Source organism: Panicum virgatum, chromosome 4K (assembly GCF_016808335.1).
Source record: "Panicum virgatum strain AP13 chromosome 4K, P.virgatum_v5, whole genome shotgun sequence".
NCBI lineage: Eukaryota > Viridiplantae > Streptophyta > Magnoliopsida > Poales > Poaceae > Panicum > Panicum virgatum.
In genome coordinates, this window is record NC_053139.1 from 1,317,363 (window position 1) to 1,333,405 (window position 16,043).

General features: G+C 52.0%; 5 protein-coding genes across 6 annotated transcripts; 4 read left to right on the top strand and 1 right to left on the bottom strand.

Annotated features, from left to right (window-relative positions):
* Positions 1-705: 705 nt before the first annotated feature.
* Positions 706-1,897, bottom strand: LOC120704979. The gene is made up of 2 exons (XM_039989530.1): positions 1,704-1,897; positions 706-1,619 (listed from the first exon to the last, which is right to left on the bottom strand). Exons 1-2 carry the CDS (start codon positions 1,758-1,760, stop codon positions 873-875), a joined length of 804 nt encoding a protein of 267 aa, XP_039845464.1. The 5' UTR covers positions 1,761-1,897; the 3' UTR covers positions 706-872.
* Positions 1,898-4,301: 2,404 nt separating this feature from the next.
* LOC120702424 lies at positions 4,302-5,544 on the top strand. The gene has a single exon (XM_039986220.1). It carries the CDS (start codon positions 4,703-4,705, stop codon positions 5,345-5,347), a length of 645 nt encoding a protein of 214 aa, XP_039842154.1. The 5' UTR covers positions 4,302-4,702; the 3' UTR covers positions 5,348-5,544.
* Positions 5,545-5,868: 324 nt separating this feature from the next.
* LOC120702427 (aspartyl protease family protein At5g10770-like) lies at positions 5,869-7,979 on the top strand. Of its 2 annotated transcripts, none has more exons than XM_039986225.1 (3): positions 5,869-6,063; positions 6,288-6,577; positions 6,690-7,979. In XM_039986225.1, exons 1-3 carry the CDS (start codon positions 6,024-6,026, stop codon positions 7,713-7,715), a joined length of 1,356 nt encoding a protein of 451 aa, XP_039842159.1. In that variant the 5' UTR covers positions 5,869-6,023; the 3' UTR covers positions 7,716-7,979. The 2 variants fall into 2 exon arrangements, with proteins under 2 accessions (XP_039842159.1, XP_039842158.1); XM_039986224.1 differs by having other exon boundaries at positions 5,874-6,063; positions 6,687-7,979.
* Positions 7,980-8,556: 577 nt separating this feature from the next.
* Positions 8,557-10,527, top strand: LOC120702426 (aspartyl protease AED1-like). Its single transcript, XM_039986223.1, has 2 exons — positions 8,557-8,832; positions 9,005-10,527. Exons 1-2 carry the CDS (start codon positions 8,688-8,690, stop codon positions 10,312-10,314), a joined length of 1,455 nt encoding a protein of 484 aa, XP_039842157.1. The 5' UTR covers positions 8,557-8,687; the 3' UTR covers positions 10,315-10,527.
* Positions 10,528-11,002: 475 nt separating this feature from the next.
* On the top strand, positions 11,003-13,825 carry LOC120702425. The gene has a single exon (XM_039986222.1). It carries the CDS (start codon positions 11,177-11,179, stop codon positions 13,652-13,654), a length of 2,478 nt encoding a protein of 825 aa, XP_039842156.1. The 5' UTR covers positions 11,003-11,176; the 3' UTR covers positions 13,655-13,825.
* Positions 13,826-16,043: the final 2,218 nt, after the last annotated feature.

Genomic DNA, 16,043 nt, shown 5'->3' on the forward strand with positions numbered 1-16,043 from the left:
TCTTGTTTAAATACAAGGGGATTCCTCACTCCACCCTATCTTTTGAGTAATCCGCTACAACACAGGCTAACAAAAATGAAAAGTATTATTGGTGATAGAAAGAGAAAATATATAGGGTATGAGTGATAAGTAATCTACTAGAGATGCTTTTAGACTTTAAATTTTTGGGCCGTTAGCTATTGACCAGCCCATTTTCCTGTAGCTGAATCGTTAAAAATTAATGTACGAAGGCGCCGTCGCCCTCGGCTGCCTCCGCGGTTCCTCTTCCTCCGTCGCTTCGCGCCTCCGCCATAGGCAGATTTAATGTCTCCGCCATAGGTATATTTTAATCCTAGTTCTGACACTGATGGCACCTCTTTATTTTTAAGGGGAAAAAACTTGCACACTCGTGCTTTGCAAACATATGCATATTGGCAATATCTTCTCCAAGGCTGCGAGTTCAAAATAAATTGTCTGCAATAGTGCCGACTGCTGTGGAGAAAGTTTTTTTCTGCTGACACATATGGCCCGCAAATGACGCCAGCAGATATGGGCCGCAAGTGAGCAACGGGCTCGTGTCGTGGGCCACAAAGGTGGAGGTGGGAGCACAGCTGAATGAAGGAGCTGGGCCGCTTGGGGATCATGCTAACTTTGCAGGCCCAACAACGACCAAATGCCGGATCATAATTATTTATTTTGCATTCACAAATAAAACGAGCACAATCATTAAGTAACTCTTCCATTGCACATCGGATCATAATTAGTTGTACAAACTGGCAGAAATTTAACAGAGAAGACCTCAAATCTTTTGAAACGAGGAAAACCGCAGCCAAATCGTACACCGGAATTGGAATTGATCCTGGAAGGGATGCGCCGCCGCGCACGCCAGCTACCTAGACGCAGTAGACCGGCAGTCTCGCCGCGCCGCCGGCGCCGGCGCCGGGGGGCGCGGGGAAGAAGCTGACTGGCCCGCAGGAGACCTTGATGTCGTAGAGCCTCGTCCACGCGACGCCGACCCTGAACTTCGCCTGCGCGGTGAGCATCACGGCGAGGCTGGCGGTCATGTTGCCCGTGAAGGCCGCGGCGAGGGCCGCGCCCACCAGGTCCACCGTCGCGGCGACGGCCACGGCGCTGCGGCCCGGCTGCCGCAGCGGCATGGGCGCGGCCACCGTGGCCCGGACCCAGCTGCCCCGCGGCGGCGCCGTCGTGCTGTTGCCCACGTCGACGAACATGCTCCTGTACGCCACCGCCGCGTGCCGGCTGCGGTTGTCGGCGGCGAGGGTGAGGTTGAGGAGCAGGCCGCCGCCGGGCGTGCGGCGGAAGCCCGTGCGGGCGACGGAGAAGGTGACGCGCGCCGGGCGCAGCACGACGGAAGCGACGGTGACGACGGCCGCCACGGCGAGCGTCGCCGCGAGGGCCGCCAGGGTGTAGCGCTTGGCGTTCTGCAGGGCCGCCGGAGGCGCCATGCGCGCTCGTGTGGGTGGTTTGGCGTGGCAGCGCTGTTGTGACTGCAGATCGCGCGGGCAGGATCGGAAGAGATATGGTCGAAGCCTCATTGTCTCATCGATCAATCTGGATCCATGCGCGCGTACGAGTACGACCCTTGTAATTAAAACTTGATCACGTCCCTGCTTGTAGCTCTCCAAAACCAAAATCAATTAAAATGACATTATATACTTTCTTGGACGAAAACTAAAATCACTCAAATATTGGGGAGGAATTACTATTGGTCTAGTAGTACATGCACAATTCATCAAGTGTCGTAGCAGTAGGTGACGCATCCGAGATGAAAGGTAGCTGCATGCAGGCAGGCATGCACTCCGGATGGACACAGGCGTTGGTCCAAATTAAAACGAGCTGACTGTTGGACCGCTGCCGGCGCCGTAGACGAAGGACGACGCGACGGCGAAAGAATTGACGAGGAGCTAGGCCGTGTTTGGATGAAGGGTGGAAAAGTTTCGATGAGAGAGAAACGATGCTTTGACTACTAATTAGTGGTATTAAATAAAGTATAATTATAAAATTACCTCCACAACTGTGGTACTGTAGCAGTTGCTCTAGATAATGAGGTCTTTGACCGCATGATTAGAGGATGATTGAGCGCGATTACTGTAGCATCACTGTAGCCAATAATGATGAAACTTGGCTCATTAGATTCGTCTCGAAAAATTACACTCATTCCTAAAAGGGTTTTGCAAATAAACTTCGTTTAGTACTTCATGCATGCATTCGTCTTTTTGTGCAAAAGTTTTGATGGTTTTATCCAAACATGGCCTAGATAGCTAGCACAGGGCACAGGCACGGCGCAGTATTGGTCCTAGCTCCTGCTGCCTGCCTGCTAGATGGAGACCAGGGCGAGTTACTCCAATAGTCCAATACCACTGGCAACTGCAGCCGATCGTCGGATCCATGGCTGCATGCCAATCGAATGCGGAAGAGCTAGCAGGCGAGCTGGCCCCCTCTCGTGGTCGTGGACGCGCGCAGTTGGATGGATCACATGGATCGACGACGTGAGTACGTACATGATGGACTTGAATCCATCTGCCAAAGCCCAACTGCCCAAGTAGTAGGAGTTGGACAACTCAGCTCATTTAAGCTGTGGCTGCCGGTTCAAATTAAAACCCATCAAGAATGCAATAATAATAGGTCACCAGGGACCGGCTGCCAGCTCTCGAGCCGGCGACGACCGCAGCCTCGCTAGGGCCAGGTTAGGGGTGAAAAAGTTTTTATGAATTTTTTTTCTCCTTTCACTATTAATTAGAGGTATTAAATGAAGTCTAATTATAAAACAACATCCACAATTATGGTACTGTAGCATGTATTGTAGCTAATAAGATATTTGACTGTAGTATGGAACTTGGCTTATTAGATTCGTCTCGAAAAGTTATACCCATCTGTGAAAAAATCTCGCAAATAAATTTCATTTGGTACTCTATGCATATATTCGTCTTTTTATAAAAAAAATTCATGAACTAATAAAACATGGACTAGGGTGTGTTTAGATCCCACAAAACCCCCCAACATCACGACTTTCCATCACATAAAATCACATCGAAACATTAAATATAACAAATAACCCATGCATGAAATACTAAATGTAGGTAAATAAAAAACTAATTGCATAGTTTTGATGTACGTTGCAAGACGAATTTTTTGAGCCTACTTAGGTCATGATAGGACAATATTTACAAAAAAAAATAAAAAATACTACAGTATGCTGCAGTGCCCGATGTGACTTTTCGCATATCTTTTTCCCTCCATCTAAACACAGCCCTAGCTGAGTCGCCGCCTTCAGTATTTCCCAGTCGAAGCAAATAGCCCTAGCTGAGTAGCATGCATCGACGTAACTACGCAATAATGAATTGAATGTCCCAAGTGTGATTTATCGCTCGCTTCAATTGGCCGGAGACACGAGGGGAGGGACGACGACGACCCATCATCCGTCGTCCATCATCATCGCGACGACGCCTTGCCTGCTTTCACATGTGCAGTGCATGGCATGCAAAAGCCTGAGCTGAAATGAATTGCATTGGATGATCGGTCCCCTCCCATCCATCATCCCCAAGACCCCAACCCCATGGGCCATGCATGCATGCACGCACACCGTACCCTCCTCAGCCCAGACCGTCTGTCTTCTAGACCTTGCTAGCCCAGACCCCAGTCTTAGCCCATTTAAGTTGCGGCAGAGCCACGTACTGCCGGAGCAATTGCACATGCATGCATGCATGTCCATCCAGCTGGAGGTCTTCGTCCTCTTTTCTCTCCAAAAAAAAAAGGTCTTCGTCCTCTAAAAATAATGCATGCAACCGTACGTGCCCTCATGAATTTACTTTACTCCATCAGAATGACAGCACTACTTGCAGTTTCATGCTTTAGTTTCAAAAATCAAAATTTCAAATTTTTTTCCGACACCTACATGAAGATTTAAATCTAGACGAAATCAAAAACACATTGCGACTGCTGCCTGTAAATCATGAATTAATTAGTATCATTAGATTCGTCTCGCGATTTACAATCCATCTGTAAAAAAAAATTTATAAATAGACTTCATTTAGTACTTCAAATTAATAAGATTCCAATACAAAATTTTTTGCGCTGGAACTAAACACGGCCTTTGAGTCCCAGCTTGGACAGGGTTGGTCACTTCAATGCAATTTATCGTCAACTAAAAATCCAGTCACCCGCCCGGCAGGCCTGATTGGATCGGGTTGGATTAATATTGGTGCCGCCATCTGTCACATCTGATATGTCAATCGGTTCATAAACTAACTGTTTTCTTTTCAAAAATAGTTAACAATGAATAGTGAGTACCAAGTGAAATTGCACTCAAGTTATGCAGGTTTGTGACAATTATAAAACAAAAGAAAACCAATATAAACAGTCATCCAGAGACTGATACAAAGTGGCTTGCCTTGCTTTCCTTCAGTCTAGCTATATATGTGATCGATAATGATTTTAATTATTTGCTTCCTCGCTCCATGCTCTCCTTGAAGTTTTTTTTTTGAAAAAATCTATGCTAATGAAACACTTTGCATGCCGTACGTGGATTATACGAGATGTACTGCACGGCCAGAGAGAGATCGCTCTATATATCCAGGAGGAGGCCTGAACAACCTTTGTATGAATAGGTAGGCGCGCGCTCTTCTTCAATTAATCTATCGAGAAGCTAATAATTAAGCTTACTACGCTCCGGCGAAGAAATCGGTGGATCATCGGAGCAGCGATGACGCAGGGCGGCGGCGGCGAGAAATCCTCGTTCCGTTGGCTGGACGCGGCTCGCTACGCGGTGGCCGCCGCGGTGACCGTGCTCATCATGGTCGTCATCGTCAACGCCATCAAGGTGGTTCTTCGCCCCGATTCCCTGCAGCTCTCGGTCCCCGGAGGCGCCATCTCCGCGGGGCGGTTCAAGCCGCCGCCGGAGGAGCTCCTCGCCGTCGAGCTCAACCTCCGGGCGCACAACCCCAGCGGCCGGGTCCGCATGTACTACCTCGACATCACCGCGTACCTCTTCGACAAGAGCACGCCGGCGTCGGCGTCGTTGACGCCGGACTTCGATTCCGTCGTCTACTTCAACCCCAAAGACATAGCCGTGCTCCAGCAGGAGACGGTGGACTCCTTTCTGGCCCTGAAACTGAAGAAGGCAAGTCTGGGGCCACCCTACTTCGACGTGCTGTACAATGGCAGCCGCGTCAGCGACATGACGCTGCGGCTGGACGGCAACCTCGTCACCGAGGTCACGTCCGAGCTCAACAAGAGTCGCCAGGCATCCTACTACTGCGAGCAGCTCCTCGTCGGCGGCAACTCGGACGACGAGGCTATCAAGTACAGGCAGGACGTGATTTGCAAGCAGGGAAGGGGATTAAATTAGGCCAGGGATGATTAATACATGTTGATTCAGAAGAATTTCAGACTTTGTATCTACCTTGTTCTATCTATGCTGCTAGTATACTTTGAGCTTGCTTTGCTTGACAAGTAGTAGTACTCTTGATGTTTGTTGTCAACGGTCTTGTTGGCATTTTGTCAACTATTAAAAAAGAAAAATGTCATGCGGGCGGTTTTTTTTGTTTGTAAAAACGACACAATTTTCTCTTCTTCGTGTTGAAATAAAATTTTCAACGGGGATCTATATGCAAAATAGTATAGCGTTTTTACTGTTCTGGTCGTATGAGTTGGACTACCGACAGTTTTTTTTCCGTCGAACGCAGAGAGAGGAGCTCGGGGAGGAGGTTTTAACCATTCCGATGACAAGTAAGTTTTGCCCGAACTTTACAAGAAAAAAAATGAGCAGTCTTGCAAAATTTTGAGCCCATCTACAAAAGTAATTATAAGGTTAGGCCACATGCAAGTCGATCACTTGCCCATATGCATCGCCTGTTGTCCCCGTGGCCTATATATACGTAACCTGGAACTGTGAGAGCTTGCAACAATCAGGATCGAGTAAAACAGCCCTGCTGCACACAACACCCGTGGCTGTTGTTCTGCCCCTTTTACTCCTGTCGTTGCTCGGTTCTTCGCCAACTACCCGTGCAGCTAATGGCGACGTGATGAGCTCGCTGAAACCACATGCCGCCTACTCCGGACAGGGTGCGACATCTCTGAACATAGCGCGCATGGTTGCAAGACATGAACAGATTTTGTCTGTTTGCTAATTTGCAATCGTCTGCAAAAAAAAAAAAATCTTCTGTGTTTCTCCAAATGGAGTTCTGAATTATTGCGTGCTTAACAAAGTTCTAGCGCACTGCCTGACGGTGTGTCCGCGTAAGCAATGTTTGACGCATCCCCGTTGACAATGTCTGAAACAATGACAGTGATGCCACGCGGCAGCCGCACCTGGGCGCCGTTGTATCGCCATCCCGGCCTGCGCTCGCCGCCGTCGTTTACTGGTGCGGCGGCGAAGGCGACGGCGCCGTCGCTGGCCGACCTTCTCCGCCAGGACCAGCTCCGCGTCGACCACATCCATTGGAGGCTGTCGGAATCTGAAGGCGGCGTTGGCGTGCCCATGGGCTCCGTTAAGGAGCCGGTGCGCTTCGGGGTAGCCTACCTCCACGACCAGCCGGTGATTCGAGTCAGATTAGGCTCCGAATACAAGAGCTCCGAGGTAGGAATTGAATTTTTTTTTGTAGTTCACTTTCATAGATGCTATGAATTTAGATTTTAGTCTCTCCAAAATCTCAGTTCTAGTTTCCACTACAATTCTCTGGGACCAGCAGCAGAGTTCGCCGGGAGTGGTGCAGACGGTGGTGCTCGACACGGCGAGCGACGTGCCGTGGGTGCAGTGCGCGCCGTGCCCCGCGCCGCCGTGCCACCGGCAGGCAGACTCCACCTACGACCCGGCCCGGTCGGGCACGTACGCCGCCGTGCCGTGCGGCTCCCCGGCCTGCGAGCAGCTCGGCCGCCTCTACGCCGGCGGCTGCGCCAACGGCCAGTGCCAGTACCGCGTCCCGTTCCCCAACTCCAACCGCTCGTCCTCGTCGGGGACGTACGGCGCCGACTTCCTCGCCGTCGGCCCCGACAGCGGCATCACCTTCAAATTCGGGTGCAGCCACGGCGAGTCCGACGACCAGGGCGGCAGCTCCTCGTCCAACTCCGACAACACGACCGCCGGGGTCATGGCGCTCGGCGGCGGGCCGGAGTCGCTGGTGTCCCAGGCCGCGGCCAACTACGGAAACGCCTTCTCGTACTGCATCCCGGCGGCGACGGAGAGGCGGCAGCCGGGGTTCTTCGTGCTCGGCGGCGCGCCGCCGAGCTCCGCGTACGTGGCGACGCCGATGCTCCGGTACCAGCGGGTGCGCACGTTCTACCGCGTGTGCCTGCAGGGCATCGCCGTCAACGGGCAGCTGCTCAACGTGTCCCCCTCCGTGTTCGCCGCCGGCGCCGTGCTGGACTCCCGCACGGCCGTGACCCGCCTGCCGCCGACGGCGTACGGAGCGCTGAGCGAGGCGTTCAGGGGCTGGATGGCCGCGTACACGGCGGCGCCGCCCAAGGCGGGCCTCGACACCTGCTACGACTTCGGCGGCGCTTTCTTCGTGGCGCCGCCGAGGGTGGAGCTGGTGCTGGAGCGGGGCAACGTCCTGGAGCTGGACAGGTCGGGGGTCCTCTTCCACAACTGCCTCGCCTTCGCGCCCAACAGCGACGACCGCATGCCGGGGATCCTCGGCAACGTGCAGCAGCAGACGATGGAGGTGCTCTACGACGTCGCCGGCGGGGCCGTGGGGTTCCGCCGCGGCGCATGCTGATCGACGGGAGCGACGACCGGCCGCTGCTCCAATTAGCACCCAAATGGAACTATCTGTGTGCTAGAGATTTTAGCATTCGGCGTTAATTCAGAATAAGTTAGTACTGATCGTTGCTGTAAGAACTTGGTTGTGTGCGATCGCAGAGACAGGAAACAGTTCCATTTTCTAAAAAAAAGTTGTAAGGCTTGTTTGGTCTATGTTCTACACAAGCTAGCTGTTTGTATTTCATATAATCATGCCTATATATAAGCTCAATTAAGCGCACAAGCTCAGAAGTCACTTAGATTTGTTGTTGAAAGTCCAAAATAGGATGATTTTATACAATTATACTGTATAAAAGGCACCGAGATTGTAACTTGAAATCTTGTACCTACCTAGTTATGATTTTTTAAACCTAAGGAATCAAAATTTGGTACTCCTACCTCCCATATTAAAATTTAGTAATACCACTCCAAGAACGGTAGAAAAAGCTCCCATGTTAAAATTTGGTATTCCTACCTCCCATGTAAAAACTGCAAGACAATTAAAAACTCAGGCTCAACAGATCAATTCACAATTGCAGTATATTCATATCCTCACATTCTAGACCCTAACTAAATATAGGAAATGATGTCTCATAGGATCCGAATTCAGAGAAAATGATTTTCTTTAAAGAGGAAAATAGGATTCAGAACACCCCTACCTGCTGGTAGTGCCTGTCACTGTATTGAAAGTTTTTATGCTGTTGATATTTCAGAATACTACTTATGCACTAAATTTACAAAATAAAAATACAGAGAAGATTTCACAACTTTGAGGCTATATCTGCCCACTAAGAAGAGCACACTCACTTGGCTACGCACTGCCTGTGTGCAGTGTGCTCATGGGTCATGGCCTATATATAGGGAACCAGCATGACCCATGGGGAAGTAGCTATCCTATTCCTATCCAGTAAAAATAGGTGCAAGCAGAGCGAGATACACACAGCCAGCCATGGTTGTTGTTTTGCCACTGCTACTAGTCCTCTTGCTCGGTGGTTCTTCACCAACTGCCCTTGCAGCTGCTGACGAACACGACGAGTTCACAGTCCTGGACCTGAGCTCGCTCAAGCCACATGCCGCCTGCTCCGGACATAGGGGTATCGTTCGTCTTAATTTGCACATGGTTCCAGTTGCCTAAAAAATAATTTTTCATCTTAATTTGCTAACCAATTTTCATTTGCCTACAAAATTAAACTAAATTTTGTTTTCTATGTCAACTGTGAATGGCTGCACTGCGTGAACAATGTCTGACGCACAATATAATAACAGTGACGCCGCCCCACAACGGCAGCTGGGTGCCGTTGTATCACCCTCTTGGCCCGTGCTCGCCGTCGTATAGGGGTACCTTGGCGGCGCCGCCGTCGTTGGCCGACCTGCTCCGGCAGGACCGCCTCCGCGCCCGCCACATCCATGGCAAGGTGTCCGGCCATTTCCGCGAGAGCAAGGGCTCCTACAAGGAACCGGTGGCTGTCGAGGAGACCCAGGTCCATCACCAGGCCGCCATTACAATCGCGATGGGCACACAATCCACGAGCTCCCAGGTCCGAACCGGTTTCATCGGTCCGGCGGCGACCGGCGACGACGGGACCTCCGGCGGCCCGCCGGCGGTGTCCCAGACGGTGGTGCTGGACACGACGAGCGACGTGCCGTGGGTGGACTGCGTGCCCTGCGCCCTCGCGGAGTGCCCCTACTACGACCCCGCCCGGTCGAGCAGCTACGCCGCCTTCCCCTGCAACTCCTCCGCCTGCAAGCAGCTCGGCCCCTACGCCAACGGCTGCGCCGGCAACCAGTGCCAGTACCGCGTCGCCTACCCCGACGGCTCCTCCTCGTCGGGGACCTACAGCTCCGACCTCCTCACCATCAGCTCCGGCCACACCGTCACCGACTTCAGGTTCGGCTGCAACCAGAACGGCGGCGGCGGCGGCGGGCCGAGCCCGACCAACGGGTTCTTGGCGCTCGGGCGCGGCGCGCAGTCGCTGATGGCCCAGACCTCGTCCACCTACGGCAACGCCTTCTCCTACTGCCTCCCGCAGAGCGAGAGCGACAAGGGCTTCTTCCAGATCGGCGTGCCCGGCGGCGCGGCCTACAGGTTCGCCATGACGCCGATGCTCCGGGACCCGCGGGCCCCCGCGCAGTACCGCGCGCTACTGGCGGCCGTCACCGTCGGCGGGCAGCCGCTCAACGTGGCCCCCGAGGCGTTCGCCGCCGGCGCGGTGCTGGACTCGCGCACCGCCATCACCCGCCTGCCGCTGACGGTGTACGGGGCGCTGCGCGCGGCGTTCAGGGACAGGATGGCCGCGTACCGCCGGGCGCCGCCGCGGCCGGAGGCGGAGCTGGACACCTGCTACGACTTCGCCGGCGTCCGCTACGTCCGGCTGCCGAGGATCGCGCTGGTGTTCGACCGGAACGCCGTCGTGGAGCTGGACCGGTCGGGGATCCTGTTCGGCGACTGCCTCGCCTTCACGGCCAACGACGACGACAGCGCGCCGACGATCCTCGGGAACACGCAGCAGCGGACCATCGAGGTGCTCCACGACGTCGGCGGCGGGAACATCGGGTTCCGCCGCCAAGCGTGCTGACTGACGGAGACCGCCGCACTGCTAGCCACTACGCACGCCGCCGCTAGCAGCTAGGCATATTGGGCAGTTTCGATCCGATCAGTAAACTGTGCAATGCAACTCGATCTCTGTTTAAACTGTTTGTAAGACCTGTTTGGTTTGGTTGTCCATGAATGAAGCTACCTCATACTTATTGGGGAGATTATTAGGTCGTTTATGACCAAAATAACCCAACATTTGCATGTCATGAATCGGCTTATTACAAGACAATAATGCACAAAAATGGTATTATGTAAGTGAACCTTGTTTAACAATTTTAGAAAATCTCTTTTTATAGTAACAATTTTAGAAAATCTAGACGTGCGACTAAGTTCCTGGGGACCATGTTCTGAGAACAAAAATTGTAATTTTGTTACACGAGTAATGAAATTAGGGCTAGTTAGAATTTTTTTTAGAAAATTGTAGTTTATTTGTAAACGGCTTTATCCTCTTTCTATAAAAACAGGGAAGGATTTCAGAAGGGAAACAAAATATTTTTAGAAAATGGCATTTTTTTATTTTTATGGAGCAAGCTAGTGAAAGAGCCATTGATGTGTAAACTGTAAAGTGTGAATTTATTGACCTCTAAATAAAAGAAAAATAAAATATGTGTGACCTTGCTTGCCATTGACGGACGACGGCGACCTCGCTGAGTCGCCGCCTGCTATATGATTGCAAGCCTACTAGTACTACTTTATATGCGGCGTGCAAGGCTCCAAGCTCCCAACCAAATTAGTAAGCTTCCTATAGTAGTAGGAGTGTTCCTGAGAAATCTCAAGCTTGTGTGTGTGTGATCTGACATCTGAGGCAGCAGCAGCAGCAAGCTTAGTGCAGGAGGAGATCGATGGGTTACCTCGGCGTTGATAACCAGACAGCAATCCGCCTGTGCCCGCCCGCCATTGACAACTACATCCAGAACCTGACGTCGTCCTACACCGAGAAGAGCAACGAGGCCAGCATGGTGTCCGCCTCCGTCATCATGTTCGTCCTCGCCGGCCTCTTCTTCAACCTCAACCTCTTCAGCGGCATCTCCGACGTCAGCGCCACCCTCGACCCCAAGGTCCGCCTCTTCCTCTCCTCGGCGCTCTCGCTCCTGCTCCCCGTCATGTCCTACCTCTTCTCCGAGGCCAAGAACGCCGCCGCCGGCTCCCCGGGCGCTCGAGCCGCCGCCGCCGGCGAGCTCTCGCTGGGCGCCCTGACGATCCTGGCGTGGATGCTCCTCGTGGAGCTCCTCCGCAAGAAGGTGGACGAGATCCGCATGCGCGGCTACTCGGGCTCCATCCAGCGCGCCGGCCGCGTCGCGCTGCTGGGGAGCTTCGTCTTCTTCAACATCAAGACCGCCGGCCGGAAGGCGGCCTTCAGCATCCTCTGGATCATCTGCGCCACCAGGGTGGTGCAGAGGATCGCCTTCACCGAGATCGGCAAGTGCTCGTACGCCCATGGCAAGAACGCCCGCCTCATCAACTCCTACATGGCCAAGATCCTCAAGCAAGAGCAGCTGCAGCATCATGCTGCCGTCCATAGCGCTCACGATCATGTCGAGCACCATGATGGGCACGAGCTGTTGAAGAGCTGCAGGTACATTGTGATGGGAGAAGAGAAGATGGTGCAGGAACCCACTGCAGACGGCTACAAGCTGGACATGACCACACTCGATGCTGACAGAGGCATCGTTACTGTTGGCAAAGTTTGGAAGCTCGATGAGAACAGCAGCGTGCTGTTCACCACCCCTGACCAAGTCCAGCGCCTCAAGAGACTCTGCCTCTCGTTCGCTCTCTTCAAGCTGCTGCGCCGGAAGTTCGAGCACCTACCGGCGGTGACCGACGAGGAGGCGCAGGACTGCCGGGACCTCATCCTGAAAGGCCTGCTGCGCGGCAGCAATGGTGCCGGGAGTGGGATTGCCGGCGCCGCCGCAGAGGAACTGTTCCAGGTGATCAACGACGAGGTCGTCTTCCTCAGCGAGTACTACCACTCCGTCGTCCCCGTCGTCCTCGCAAGCCCCTTCTTCCTCCTGGTGAACTACTTCCTTGTCCTCATAGTGGTAGCCGGCTTGTGCATCATGGCCATCATTCTCTGCGGCAACGGAGACGCCATCTATGCATTCATGAGCATCGGCGCGGACAACTACACTCTGCACTCCGGCATCGGCAATGTAGCTCTATGCCTCATCATCAAATCCAGAAACTCGCCGGAAGCCTTCTTTTCCGTAGTGGACATCTCCATCACAATCCTCCTGTTCATCATCTACTTCTACGAGGAGATCTGGGAGTTCTTCGTCTTCATCCTCTCCAACTGGTTCATGGTCTCGCTGGTCTGCAGCTACATGGCCAAACCCCAGTGGCGTGACAGCCCCTCCATTCGCTACGCCATGCACCGGATCGTCTGGCTACGGAGCAAGCTGAACCATGGCAGCCTCAGCTTCCGGCAGTTCTCCGTTCTGAACATCCGGTGGCCACTCGGATTGCCATTCTACTCCACGCTCTCCTTGCTGTTGGGGAAAGAATTGGTGCCGAACAATCTGAAGCAATCCATCATACAATACCTTGTGGATCACCATGACCATCATCGCACCGGCACCGCCTACTCCACTCCTCTTACAAATGGCAAGTCCGCCCTGCAGAGCAACTACCTCTTCGACAAGCTCTCATGGGCGTGCCAGAGCGACAGCGTTTCAGAGGTGTTCCTCACATGGCACATCGCCACCAGCATCTTGGAAGTGAGGTGTAGCAACACGCAGCAGGAAGCAGCGGCGAGCAGAGCATCAGCGATCAGGCTGTCCAAGTACTGTGCCTACTTGGTGGTCTTCCACCCGGAGCTGCTGCCGGACAACCCGGAGAAGGCGGAGCGCGTCGTCGACGGCATGAAGGCGGAGCTCAGCAGCATCTTCTGGTGGTGGGAGTACTACCTGTTCTCCCAGCATGCACGGGTGAGCAAGATCATGGGAGCAGCAGCTGCTGCTGCTGCTGATGATGAAGGCCAGCATCGTCAGATGAACGGCGGGGTTGTGAGGAATGGCGCGAGGCTAGGGGGTTTGCTAGTGGAAGTAGCTCAAAATCATGGCCCGGAAGCGGTGTGGAAGGCGGTGGCGGAGGTGTGGACGGAGCTCATCGTCTTCGTGGCGCCGTCGGGCGAGGAGGAGCGCGTCAAGGGGCACGGGGACGTCCTGGTGCAGGGAGGCGAGTTCATCACCGTGCTCTGGGCGCTGGCCACGCACATCGGCGTGTCTCGCGAGGCCAACAGATCGATGAGGACTTTGGAGGACCTGATGGGTGATTCCATGCGGGCGCCCCCGGTCGACGCCGTGGAGATAACCATGATGTAGTGGTTTATTTTGCTTTAATTTTGCCTGCAGTGTGTGTAGTGTTTGTTAATTATTATGTATGCAAGCATGCATGCTTGTTTGATTGAGTTCGGCAGCAACTTGTTGCAGACATGTGTATATATGTTGTAGAATATGCAGGGCGTTTAAAAGTGTTTTAATTATATGTATCAAGCTAGGGACTAAGTTGTTGGCATATAGCGTCACTATATAGAGTGAAGTTGTTATTATTATAAAAAAATAATATAAATATGGACTATGTTAGCACAAAGACAAAAATTAATGGACATAGAGTTTCAAGTGTCAATATGGACATGAATAGTTTTTCGAAAAATATGGACATGAATAAAAACACTTCCCGAGGATCATATGTCTGCAACAGATTTGGGTGTACCTGCGGAGAACACTTGAAAGTGATCGGGTGCTCTAGTCTAAGAGAAGGAGGGGGTGAATTAGGCACTAATAAAAACTTTGACCTATGCCTCCAACTAGTATGCATAAAACTTAAACTGAAACATGCTATCTAGAAGTGCAACTAGGTTGTTCTAGTGTGAAACCACTATCCTAAAAGAGTTTTGCAACCTATAGCCTTTCCTATCAAGAAACTATTCTATGAAAGTAAAGGCACACAAATTGCTAGTATGAAATGCGGAAGCTTAATGAGCGGGATAGGAGATAGCAAACTCTTGACGCGGGTGTTTATCCCGTGGTTCGGTTAGCCACAAAGTCACACATACATCCACGTTGTTGTAGCACTCACTAAGAGTATTGCTACTCGGCCACCAAGTCTTTTCCGTGAACACAATCACGGTCACCTTGGCCCCGGGTTCCACTAAGGAGTTTCTCCACAAATGATGAGGGTCTCCATGTCCCCCGCACAAAGTGTCGTCGCCGCTCCACACCAAGTCGGAGGGTCGATGACGTTGCCGGCGAGCTTCACGCTCCAAGGTGCCGGCGCACCAGACTCTTGTTTGGTTCACTAGAGAATCACAGCACAAAGGCTCAAGGCCTTGCAATCTCACTCACTAAGAGCTATTCTAGCACTCACACTTTACAAGCTAGTGCTAAAAGCTAAGGATATGATCTTGATGCTCTTGTATGGCTTGGAGATGTTCTTGGGTGTGTGTGAGATGTTTAGCAACTCCAGCAATTTTCAAATGGCCGGGGTGAGGCGTATATATAGGCCACCAAGTCTTGTAGCCGTTGCTCCAACGGTCAGCAGAAAATCTGCGTATCACCGGAAGAACCGATGCCTCTGGTAGGGGTAGCGTCGGTTCATCCGGTCACTCTAAGACACGAAGTAGCCGTTGAACTTCTGACTGCTGCTACAGTGACCACCGGTTGAACCGATGCTTGCCCGTCGGTTAAACCGGTCACTCACAGCCTTCTTCTCTTCTACTGACGTCAATGCACTAACGCAATACTCCGATGCACCGTCGGTTGAACCGGTGCTGAAGAAACTTCTCCTGGGCACTTGACATCGTCTCTGGTACACAGTACGCCCAATGCACCGATGCCTTTTCTTGGACCGTCGGTTCAACCGGTGCCTATAGGCTGACTTGGCTTCGACTCCTTCCTGCACCAAACATCATAGCATCGGTTCTTCCGACAAGCATCGGATGCACCGATGCTTAGTCATCGGTTCTTCGGGCCAAGCTACGCCTATCTTCTCTTGTCTTTGTCATCACTTGAACCTAAACGTTTGGGAATGGTCATCTTAACAATCATATTAGTCCCATTGATTGCGTTGCCATTTGATCACCAAAATCACTCGAAATGGCATAAAAGGTGCTATGTTCGTTTCAACACTTCCGGACCTTCATGTGCAGCTGAGTCTCGATAGCATGGGATGCGGCAATGCAATGCATATCAACTACTGCACTGCCTAGCGGAGTATATCTCACCTTGGCTCTCCTCATTGCAGGATCATGTCCCAGTAGATGGGCAAGCAAAATATTTACATTCCCTCACCACAAGTGCGTCAGTGTAAGTATAACCCGTTGCCTGAAGTATGTTTGTTGTTGTAGCTTTGCAGACACGGTTTGGAAACTCGTTCCTCAACAGTCGATGGAGGTCAATGAATAGAAAAAATAGAGAAGTGCAACAACTGTTCATCTGGCATGCTCAATGACTTTAAATTTTTTTCAGTCCGGTACGTGCTGGAGTGCTGAAGGACCATGCAATTTGTAGAAGGGAAAAGTCCGGTTTACACCCTTCAACTATAGTAAAAGTCCGATTTTCAACCTTCAACTACGAAACCGGACAACATAGACCATCCAACTATCAAAACCGGGCAAATTTGGCCCCTGGGGTGGTTTTGAAGATGGTTTTCCATTTTGTGAGAATTAAAAATATTCAATTTTATACTAAAAATTTTATAAGTAATTCATTT

Excerpts from the sequence above, each read along its gene's own strand:
- LOC120702425 (XM_039986222.1), top strand. The coding sequence starts at position 11,177 with ATGGGTTACCTCGGCGTTGATAACCAGACAGCAATCCGCCTGTGCCCG.
- LOC120704979 (XM_039989530.1), bottom strand. The coding sequence starts at position 1,760 with ATGCGTCACCTACTGCTACGACACTTGATGAATTGTGCATGTACTACT. Across the intron at positions 1,620-1,703 it reads CATGTACTACTAGACCAATA|AGCTACAAGCAGGGACGTGA; the intron begins GTAATTCCTCCC and ends TTGGTTTTGGAG.
- LOC120702424 (XM_039986220.1), top strand. The coding sequence starts at position 4,703 with ATGACGCAGGGCGGCGGCGGCGAGAAATCCTCGTTCCGTTGGCTGGAC.
- LOC120702426 (XM_039986223.1), top strand. The coding sequence starts at position 8,688 with ATGGTTGTTGTTTTGCCACTGCTACTAGTCCTCTTGCTCGGTGGTTCT. Across the intron at positions 8,833-9,004 it reads CGCCTGCTCCGGACATAGGG|TGACGCCGCCCCACAACGGC; the intron begins GTATCGTTCGTC and ends ATATAATAACAG.
- LOC120702427 (XM_039986224.1), top strand. The coding sequence starts at position 6,024 with ATGAGCTCGCTGAAACCACATGCCGCCTACTCCGGACAGG. Across the intron at positions 6,064-6,287 it reads TGCCGCCTACTCCGGACAGG|TGATGCCACGCGGCAGCCGC; the intron begins GTGCGACATCTC and ends AAACAATGACAG. Across the intron at positions 6,578-6,686 it reads CCGAATACAAGAGCTCCGAG|CAGCAGAGTTCGCCGGGAGT; the intron begins GTAGGAATTGAA and ends CTCTGGGACCAG.